Raw genomic sequence first — 11,572 nt, 5'->3', positions numbered from 1 at the left:
CCGCGATTCTCTACTCCACATTCACTTGGGCCACCCCACCGGGTCCGACGAGAGAGGAGCAGTTCCTGCTCCGGAACGCTTCCGCACCAAATGGCGGAGAGGGGCAATCCGTTTTCGGGATTAAATTCCGTGACCGTATTTTAAACCTGATCTGCCGTACAGGTGTTCCATTTTTGAAACTCGACCGTAAAACATCATTTTTTTTAGCAAGTTTGCATGTTATATAAATACGCTATACATATGTAAATACATCTCTTTTTGCGTAAGTAATGACTACATAAAATATAACGGAAATAAGAATTTATTTTAGAAATAGCTTCTTAAGTTAATAGCTTTTTATTTACATTTTTTTGTTTGTCTTCTTTGCATTTTACAAGAAAGGAAATTGAAGTAAAAAATATTATTTTGCATAATTTTTCTTAACAATATATGGATTTTTTAATCTATGCTATGTAGGAAATTTGTAAGTAAAATAAGTATGTATGCTAAAATTAACTATGCAAAGTAGATATATCTACACATATGATATTTGTACAAAATTTAAATCTAAATGCAAATGTTCTAACAGATAAACTTGTGCGTTCAGATATGATAATGGTTTATTGATTATATTAAAATGTAACAAAAAGTTACATAAAACTGACAAAGAATTTATCTTAAAAAATAATTTTAGTTTAAACTTTAAGTGCAATGTAAGAAATTTACGTTGCTCAGATAACAATTGACTTTCTGCAAATATAAGATCTTTTAGATCGTAGAAAAAATTTTGTTACGTTTAACACTATTTTACTTTGATTGATAATTATTACAAAATATTCTTTCTTAATAATAACGTATTAATTAATGTTTATTAATTACACGTTATATGATAATAACGAAAATAATTTTAAAGCATTAAAATATCTCAAAGCGGAAGAAATTTAAGTGCAGTAGTTTAGATTTTAGAATAATTATAGTTAAATTTCTCATAATAATTTTAAACACGTCAGTAAATTGAAGTTTCTATCAATACATGTATTGCGTATTAAATAAGACACGTACAGCTCAGCAAGATGACTTCGTACTTGCAGCGGATTTTATTAGCCATCATGATTAATTAGAAATTCACATGAAAGTAAGAGACCGTGTTGCATTCCAATAAGGTCGATAATTTAATGTCTGGGAACGACGCTAATATATACATTGAACCGCGGTGATTATCGGTTAGTAAATAAATCCAAGAGAGAGAAGACTATATTCTTTCTTGGCAAAATTATAAACGCAGATTCTCTTCCTGCATGAAACCCGAACCGAGATTTTATGCAACAAAAAGTATCTTGTGCCAATACTTTTTTATATAATTACGTTTTTTTTTTGGCAAAATTGCGTTCTTCTGTTTTAAAACATTTGCAACACTTGAGAAATCAATAAAGAATAAAATTGCAAAAAAAAAACTTGGAAACAATAGCACACTGTACTCTGTTATACTCTGCAACAATGCAAGGCCGGCATTCGCATGTACGATATTATTACTTAGATCGGATTGTACGCACGTTGCGTACAATTCAATTAGGTATTATGATCCAGCACTACATGAATAATTATTCGACCAAAGATAGTTTACCAGGAATTGCTGTACACATGATTTTCAGATTTCCGAGATAATGAGAGAGCGTGAATGACATAATTAACTCATCACATCCTTATGTTTGATTTATTGCACTTTATAAATATAACGTTTCTTATCTTGGAAACTTTCTATTCTTTCTCATCCGCGTTATGTGTTGCAGAAAAATTATTAGAAAAGTAAATTAAGATTTTATTTAAAATTGATCTAAAAATATATTTGGAGGTGAGATCGCGAAGGTTTGTGTTACGTATTTAATTGTTTCTCTGTTCTAGAAGCTGTCGCATATCCTGTCACGCCACGACCGAGATTAAGACTGCTAATTATTTAACACAATTGTACCGGAATAATTATTACTCGGGTCGAGAGTCGACTCTCTTCCCCTCTCCCCTCTTCTCAGCCTTTACATTAATTTCAATAGAAAATTACGTGGAACCTTTATACATTTTAGTTAATCTATTCAGCCCGAAGTGGGGTTTAACATAAATTTACATACGGTTAATTAGCGCTGGATGCAATTTGTGTGGCAAACACACCGACACCTTTACGCCATCCGTAGAATATAATCTTTAATTCCAAGAATAACTTTGGAATAATTCTGAATTATCTTTTAGACAGTCGGTGCCTGACACCGGTATTGAGAAATTCTCTCTTTTAATGTTCGCATTTATAAACATCAATGTTGCGCGATTGGATGTCCAGGTAGAATAATTTATAACATACGTGACAAATCGTGATAAATGAATAGAGAGTTTATCGCGAGTAATATCGACGTCTGCCACAAAATCTAGTGAAATTTCATAAATTAAAAAAATTGTTTAGAGGAGTGTAGCGTGGTAAAATGAAATTCTACAAATGCCATTCACGCATCATTGCACTTTTGATCTACTTCAGAATTTTCAACAATAAAATTTATTATTTTTTTATAATTACTAATTATTTCTATCTTAAAGAAAAAAGCTTCGCAAAGCAGTGGTACATCCGACGAACAAGGAAGAAGTAAGATCTGACCGGAGCGCGTTTGCGTATGCGAGATACCGTCTCAACCTTCGACACTGTCATGACTGCACGCGTGTGCGGCAAGCTTAATTAACTTTAAGAACGTACGTGAGCCGTATCGGGTGGGTTTTTTTTTGTGAATGGAATCGTGAGAGAAGTACGAACCCGCCACTGCGCTCTTGTACCCGCGTAATAATCATGATCCGACGAATCCAGCGATTCTCATAGCGGAAGATACGAACTGGTTTCCGGAAGTGCGACGACCTCCCGGCGGTTGTAGCTGAGCGAGAAGCAAAAGGGCCCTCCTCCGTCCCTCGTCACGAACATTAGGAATTAGCGGCACGAAGCTCGCGGCATTCGGTTAAGGGGGATAAAATTTATCTTCGCTCAGATGCGCGGAGAACGCGTTGTGGGAAACCGCGCGAGATCGAGTTGTGTGTCGCACGATCGAAACGAGTTCTCGATATGCATCGCTGGACAATTTAGTGGTGTATCTGGCTTATTCAGTGGCATAAAAGGATTTTTTATAAATTTTTATAAATTTTAACAGTCATCTTATAAAAAGCGTTATTATCAGATCAAAATTTTCTCACTGTAAAGCATCAGTTGTCAGCTTGAAAATATTTTCGATATTTTAACAAGAGCAACTGTGATTACTCGTTAGATGATAGCAGAAGAATGTCTCTGTATCGTTATTATTAATTTTTTAACACTTATGTGATCTACATTTTGATTTTTATTTTCAATAAAAATGTAGAAAAGCTGTCAATTTCTATTATAAAATATTTTAATTGTCTGCACACATTAAAGAAAGATAAAAAACCTGAATGAAATAAATATTCGTTCATTGACAAAAATTTAGAAATATAATTTTGTTTCAGAGATATATAACTTTAAATATATTTAAATTATTTTTTTAACTGCATTTGGCTTATAAATTTTATGTACAAACTATAACAATTCTTGAAGTTTCGAACCTGAAATTAATTCGAACAGTTTGAACTGTGCGAACATATTTTTAAGCCAAAAGGTTTCAAAGTATTTGACATTTGATCTCAAGATCTGAACTGTCCGAACGGCGGACTATTTGAAATTTCCGAGCACTACTCGTGATTTTTTAAATAATACGCTACCTGAGGTTGTTAAGTGGAGTATAATTGATTGTCCGTCACTATTAAAAGATAGTTAACAGGACGCTTACTTCAGGTATCTACACATAGTCAATTTATCTATCTCTGTAAAATGATATTCCAGCACGCGAGGAAGCAAGATGGCTCCAAGGAACTCGCCGCGGGAGCATCCTTGTTGCTGTGCAAATCTTTATTCTCATCGCGAAGATGTCTCTACGAATACTTTCTGTGGGAAATAAATCTCTCATGTGATGTGTGGTATTTTGCACACGAGAGCTTCGTATATATCGTGCAAGGAACGTCATATCATACGTATGTATAAGTATAGAGAAATACACGCGAGTCAAATAAATGTACAAGGTATCCTGGACCAATCGTATCATTTGTCAATAGCAGATTCCTGCAGTCGGCTTGTATATAAATTTTGTTTAAAGAATGTTTAAAACTTAATATCAAATTATTTATATAAGGCTATAAATAATTTAGAAATAATAGTCGCTTATTAAACTTTCACCACGGAAAAGTGGTGTCTAATTCAATTAAAAGCTTTGTGGTTTAAGAAAGAAAGCTAATTGCGCTACAACACTTGGATGCTGAAGCGCTTATTGCATATAATCGAATGTATATTAAGAGTGTACTGCAAAATGTGTATTAAGCAACTGGGAGAATTATTTATTAAATAAATATTTTAATATTACTAATTAAATTTTCTTTAGTTATATTAATTACGTTAATACTAAAATTATAACTGCACACCGGTACGACGTAGTTATTTTATCGCCTGCGACGTATTAAAGTCTTAATTAGATCGACGTGTTCCGGCTTGAATGTAAGATTTATTGGGTCTTTTGTTAGTTGCGGTCTGTCGATCGGTCGTGCTCCGTCGAACCTTCGATCGGCTCCCAGATACGACATGTATCCGGCACATTATCGCGTCCTACCGCTATCAGAAGTGCTCACGGACGCACGATATAATTATCATCATCATTATTCACGTTATTCGCAACAATTTTATTTTAGTGCGTTTGTAGTATGCGCTGTGAACGTAGTCAGTGAATTCCTCTCCTTCGATATAAAATCAAAACAATAATTCGCGTAGAACATTGGATAAAAAAATCGTACGTCATATCGAATTTATTTCATAACTTGATTCTTTAATAATTCGAAATTTAATTGCTTGCTCGAACACTTCAAAAATAGATGGAATTTTTTTATTGTCAATTATGATATAAAAGTGCCCTAAGTCGATGATTTTCGAGCAAAAAGAGACTCCCGGATGTTAATGATTTTGCAAAAAACTCATTTAACTAACAGATGTTTTCGTGAGAAAAAAGAATTAAACGTAAACTAGTAGAACCAAAAGAAAACTGGTTTCTCGCTGAAGCGGGCGTTGATTAACGCGTGACGACGTGATTTAATTCGAGGAAGGCTACGAGAGGCTCGTGCCATTTATTTTTTTCGATTCTTGACAGACCGAACACGTCATCGTGACGGCAAGTGTCGGCGGTTTTTCAAGAAGTCGATTATCGCTTAGGTAATCCGAATCAAAGATCATTTTTTTTTTTACATGAGGTGTTCTTGCCGAGAACACAACACAGTCCGTCTTTTACATACGCATACGAAGAGATCTAGGAATCTGTACACGTACCGAGATTCGACGGGCTATAAAGCCTTGCAAGACCTGTTTTCGTGATTGCCTCGTTCTCAGGAATCTCGCCGTGCGTTGTCCGCCAGGAATAGAAACACACGGGGCAGTCTTTGTCTGTCAGCGTTCGAAGGCAGGAGGTGTCAGAATATCGTCGGCAATTTTTCCGTGGCTTTTGCGGTTTGGCCGATTGATCGGTAAGTAGAACACGTTCTTACGCGAATGTTCCGTGAAGTAGCGCGATTTGCATTAACCGAAATTTTTACGATGCATTAATCACAAGAGAAAACAAACGGAAGCTGACGCACGAAAGATTTGGAGCGAAAAAAATTGTCCGCGATTTGTGAAGAGTCCACTCTGAACGTAATTTTATGTAACACAAAGTTTTTTGACATAATTTTATGTAATTTATATTTATAATTAAATTTGATATTTGTGTTTCTATTTAACGTGAATCCTTAAATATAATTTGATGGTTCAAATGGATCTTTGATGCCACTTTATATCTAATGAATGGATCTTAAAAGGTGTCGACATACATGTTTACTCTTCCTTCATTCCTTCATGTACATTCATGCACGTTGAATCGCGAATTTGTTAATTTTTGTAGCTATTAATGTCACAATGATGATGAGAATTGTTCACTAATGTCGCCAGAATGCATGCGCTCGCGGAAATTATGGTGGGGTATCATGAATTATGTAATTTGTGCACGGCTTCGAGCGGCGTAACCGGTTTCTATAATATCCGACATAAATTTCGGAGAAACTCTAAGCTGTCGTTTATCAGGATTCTTGTAATTATGCCGATACGAGAGAGTCAGTTATTATGCAGAGTGTCGCAAAATAGTCGTGAAGCGTGGGATTCTTTGACGCGTCTCGGTTACAGAATTTTCTTGTGCTATCAGCGTGAAATCGTAAAGTCAATGTCCTTACATTCTCACATTTTATTAATTGAATCGAACAAAAACTTAAAGTAAATATATTTTGCACGTACTATTTTGATAATTATCAAAAAAGTTTTTGTTAATTTTAAAAATAGTGAAAGAAAGTCCGTTAAAAAGCCGAAAAATACAGCTGAAGTTGAATTCAAAACAAAAATTCAAAATTGAAAGGCATTACTGACGTCTAATCCACTTAACATTACAAGCGCAATCTAATATCAATGATTAACAAATAGAGACACAAAAATCTCTATTTTTTGAAGAAAAAAAATTACCGTTTGTTTTCAGAGAATCGCGATGCTGTTCTTCATCACGTACTTGTTGCCTGTAGTGGCAAGCATACCTACAGAGTTTCAAAAAATCGACAAATCAGGATACAAAACAGACATTGACAATGGCACCTTGAGAAACATTCAGTTTCTCGGAGATCCCAGTTTGAAATTAAACCTCTCGAACTTGACGGATCTCCGCGCGGTGGAGAGAAACGCCTTCAACAATATTCTCGATGTGGAATCGCTTCTGCTGGCTAACAATTCACTGACCTCGCTGCCAGATTTCGTTTTCTCCAATCTGACAAAGTTGAGGAACCTGTCGCTGGCGAACAATGAAATATCCAGCGTGCGAAATCTGTTCGTCGGCTTGGAAAATCTGCAATTGGTAGACATCTCGTGCAATCCTATCAGACATCTCGCCAGAGGTGATCTGTTCGGTCTCACCAGATCCGTCAGGATTCTTGTCGACGGAAACATCTTCTGGAGCATCAGCACGGACACGTTCACCAATTCCTTTCTCAAGGACACCGAGGTGCTAAAACAACTGGCAGCGGCACAGGATCAAGAGTTTTCCGTACAGAAGAACATCGACGACGTCGAGCTCGATGAGCAGGAGAACACCGTGAGCATCAGGAATGACACTCGGGTGAAGATTTGCAAGTCCGACGGTGTCGTGACATCACTGGAGATTTTCCAAAAAGACGAGGAGCTCGCTGGAGGCTGCGTTCAGGTGCCGATCGACACCGACGCGAAGCGAGTGAGTCTACGCGAGCAGGGAATTAGGAGCTTCCAGGAAGGCTGGTATCGTCTGCAATCCCTGCCGATTGTCTCGCTGGATCTGTCGAACAACGAGATCGCCGAGATCACGAGGGAGACTCTCAACGATCTACCGGCGTATCTGACGTACGTGAACTTTTTGGGAAATAAAATTCGCAGAATCTGGAGCCAGGTGATCGAGAACGATCATCTGAGAAGACTCAACTTCAAGGACAATCTCATCGAGGAGATCGAGGAAGGCGCGCTCGGAAGAACAAAATTGCGCGGATTGTTTCTGGCTGGGAATCAGCTGGAGAATCTGAATTTCGTCGCCAGTCTGCCGGACACTCTCACTGAATTCTTCGCGAGCGGAAATCGCGTGAGTTCCATCGCGGACGGCGCGTTCTCCAGACTCTCGCGTCTGCTTTATTTGAACCTCGACGATAATAGAATCGACGCGTTGCCGAGTGACGCCTTTCGAGGCTTGGAGTCCTTGCAGGCGCTGACGTTGACGGGGAACAGCATAACGACGATTGAGCCGGGCGCATTCAGAGACCTGACGGCGCTGAAGACACTCAACCTTCACCGCAATTCAATACGCGACCTGCGGAGGAGCACTTTCAGCGAGTTGACGGCTCTGAAGGAGCTGAATCTCGCTTATAACAAGATTATTAAGGCTGCGTTCGCCGAGCTTCCGCGATCCGTGGACTCGCTGCATCTCGACTACAACGACATCGACGTTCTCGAGGAAGGCGATTTTGTTCAAGCGCCGAGATTCACTCTGTCTTTGACCGGGAACAAGATTGCCAGCGTAAAACGCGGCGCCTTCGACCTGCCAACTCTGCGAGATTTGTATTTAAACAAGAACGCATTGAGGACCATCGAGGGTGACAGTTACGAAGGCCTTGGCCGACTGAGACGTCTTTGGCTTTCAGAGAATGGAATATCTGAGATTCACAAAGGCGCCTGCAAAAATCTAGGGAGTCTCTATATTCTTGACATATCTAAGAATCCGTTTCGAAAGTTGGAAAATGGGGCTCTTCACGGTCTCAATACTGGCTTTGGCACCAGCTTATACATTTATGAGAATAATTTGAAGGAGATGCAAGGCGGCATCTTCGACGATGTTTAAAACATTCGTCTTTTAACACAAGACTCTTATACTTATTAAATACTTATTAAATTTTCTTTTACACTCGCATTTTTTAAATTATCAGCATGTAGCAATGCCTCTTAATTTGTAAATATATACATACATTTACAAAAAATTTAATTCTGTTAAAATATATATTATATAATAATTATTATTATAAGTATCACTCACAAAAAAATGATTTTGCAATAATAGCTAAAATTTTCTACGTGTAAAAAATTAACTAAAACAGATAAATGTTTAGCAACTGTTGTGATATTGCATATGTAATTACTTAATCAGTTTAGATGACAGAAACAGAATATATATCTGTATTGTTTGTGAACTTTAAAAAGAAAGTTTCTCTAAAGCGCCTATCTATATAAGATCAATCACGTGTTAGATCATGCAATGAATAACATTTAGCAATGGTACCTAAATTTTTCAGAAGCTATTGCTAGAACATTACTGCTATAAATTCTATATGTGACAAACAATGTTTTCACAGATACGAAAAATAGCGATACATTCTTGTTGCGATATCTAGAAATCTAACTACATCAGCGAAATATTTTTTTGAGTGATAAAATAAAATATATTTTCTTGTCGATTTTGTAAACATGTACTTTTTATTTTCTCTTTAAAACATTAAAAAATATCATAATATTATCGAAGAAATTAAGAATATTTTTCTGCTTTCTACATATGAATATATTGAGAAATGATTGGTAAATTAATTTTGAAGAACATTACTGTCTCCTTCGTGCAATTTGCAAATCATGAGTGAAAGTAAACTACTATCACGTAATATTTTAATACATAATTTTAAAGGTTTCGTGTTTTTTAAAAATTACTTACATACTTTAATATAACAGGAATTTTTTTTAAAAACTTGCTTTTGATTGCTTTCACCTTTGCTCACTTCAATTTCTAATTATTTGATTATAAATGATTTCTGTACTCTCTCTCTCCCACGAGAAAATAAAACCTTCACGAAGCAGAATTGTAGATTCTCAATACAGTTAATTGCATAATCCATACGCCATCATTACAAATAATTATACTACTTCTTTTAATGCGTGCCGATCGAGCACAGTTCCTTCGTGCGATCGCTCGATGGAAACCTTTAACCGTGTTAATATTTACCCGAGAAAGGCAGAGACGAACGGATAAGTAATTTTCGCAAAAGCGATTCGCTTTCACCGAAGGTGGCTGTGCGAATCCATATAAAATCGTCAATAATAATAAAACCCGTTCGTATACACGAGATGAACGTGCAGCTTGCAACCGGCTGGCCTTGACTTTCGCGCGGAGAACCTTTCAACTTCCAACTCCAACGAGATTCCAACTCCTGAGACCCGTTTGAAGGTCGGCGCGCTGTTAGAAATTTTCAGATTTTTTTTTCCCACCTCGATCGACTAACGGTAGACCACGGCCGAGGCGTTGTATAAGCAAATTGAATAATCGAGCGTCATCTTCATGATTGAGAACCGAGGTCTGCAGGATGCTTTCATCCATTTAGATTATGCGCGATATCCCTAAGCAACAACGGTTGATATCGGCGCATAATGCAGTCTGAATATTATTTTTGTCGTGTGAAATAAATTATCTCTCACAATAATTTAGAAAATATAAAATAAATTAATAATAATTCAATTGAAATTAATAATCTAATTTAAACTATTTATTTCAGATTATTTGAAATTAAATTCATTTTATATTACTTTAATCATTACTGCAAGACAGTTTTCCAGTTATTTTATTAAAGCTTCTATTCTATTTTCTATTCTTTTTATCGAAGTAATTGAGAAAATCAAACATTACAGTCCAAAAAACTAAATCAAAGAAAATCATATTAGACGCATTATATGCTTTATACATGATATAATAACGCGTTATGCATTTGTTATAATGCACACGTTGCATTAAAGCGTTAAAGCAGAGAGATTGAGACCGTTCAACGTCAACGAGTTTAACCCCCCTCGATATTACCGTAATCCTATCGAAACCGGATAATCTCGTTTCACGCCGCATCGATCATGACAATTAGTGCGACAAAACAGACCACGTTTCCGCTGCGAATAAGCAGGCGCTAGCCGGTGTACATTTAATTACGTAACACGTACTCTCCGGGTCTAATTAACTCGCGGATAAAACTCGTGCGCGTCGGATGCGCTTGTAAAGCGCAGCGCGCGATCCTTCCTTCCTTAAACAGACGAGTTCTTCTTCGAGATAGCCGGCGGTACGATCTGATGAGCCGATTTGTTTAATTGGATCTCGAGGGGTTCGGGTTAGATGAGCACAGATAGGACTCGCGCGTCTCTCTGTTGCGTCTCGATTCTGCGATTACGATTTGTACAATGAGCTTCCACGAAACGCGCGCGGATAATTGGCACGTGCTTAATGACTCCCGGTGACTTTCTTTCGCAACTTCTCGAAAGCATCCAGGGATGTCCAAATATCGCGGATATAAAAACTGTACCGTCTACGGTTTTCGCATGAAAGAATTACCGGTAACAATTTCACGGCGACGAGCCGGCTGAAGAAACGCCGGTTCTCACATACCGGGTGCTTCCCGTTCCGTAGCGAAGGTCCGGGGCAATTTCGTGGCATTGACACTGAATACTCGGTGTTTGCCACTTCCGGTTTCTCTCACCAACGGTACCTCGCAGGGTTATCGAACGTAACGTCTGCTAAAACCACTCGAAATATCGAGAAATCCCACAGAATTTCGTCGAATCGCGTCGCAATTTTCATTTTATTACACCGTTGCGGTAAATTCAAGCACGAAGACGAGAATCACTCGAGATGAATAGAACTACAGTAAGGTTTTGCGAATTCTAATAATTCTGTCTGAATATCCGTAGAATAATTTGCATAATTTACGATGTGAAAATGAAAGTAAAATTAAAGTTAATGTTCTTCTGCGTTATCACGATAATTTTATTCGCTGCCGACCATCGACAAGTATTTTATTTTTACTAGCGTATATTGCACCATTAAATATTTCTATTAAATCAAAATTCAATGAAATTTGTTCACGTGCAAAATGCAGACGTGTAGATCTAACGATCGTTAGCAGCACGATT

General features: G+C 37.3%; 1 protein-coding gene across 3 annotated transcripts; it reads left to right on the top strand.

Moving 5' to 3' along the window:
* Positions 1-4,736: 4,736 nt before the first annotated feature.
* Positions 4,737-9,486, top strand: LOC105677250 (carboxypeptidase N subunit 2-like). Of its 3 annotated transcripts, none has more exons than XM_012375728.2 (3): positions 4,737-4,853; positions 5,308-5,577; positions 6,612-9,486. In XM_012375728.2, the coding sequence occupies exon 3, from the start codon at positions 6,621-6,623 to the stop codon at positions 8,481-8,483; it is 1,863 nt and encodes a 620-aa protein (XP_012231151.2). In that variant the 5' UTR covers positions 4,737-4,853; positions 5,308-5,577; positions 6,612-6,620; the 3' UTR covers positions 8,484-9,486. The 3 variants fall into 3 exon arrangements, with proteins under 3 accessions (XP_012231151.2, XP_012231149.2, XP_067212400.1); XM_067356299.1 differs by having other exon boundaries at positions 4,771-4,853; positions 5,444-5,577; XM_012375726.2 differs by having other exon boundaries at positions 4,753-5,577.
* Positions 9,487-11,572: the final 2,086 nt, after the last annotated feature.

The sequence above is a fragment of the Linepithema humile genome, chromosome 5 (genome assembly GCF_040581485.1).
Source record: "Linepithema humile isolate Giens D197 chromosome 5, Lhum_UNIL_v1.0, whole genome shotgun sequence".
Lineage (NCBI taxonomy): Eukaryota > Metazoa > Arthropoda > Insecta > Hymenoptera > Formicidae > Linepithema > Linepithema humile.
The sequence above is the reverse complement of the archived record's forward strand: the minus strand, read 5'-3'. Positions and strand labels throughout refer to the sequence as shown.

Coding starts and splice junctions, on each gene's coding strand:
- LOC105677250 (XM_012375728.2), top strand. CDS start 6,621: ATGCTGTTCTTCATCACGTACTTGTTGCCTGTAGTGGCAAGCATACCT.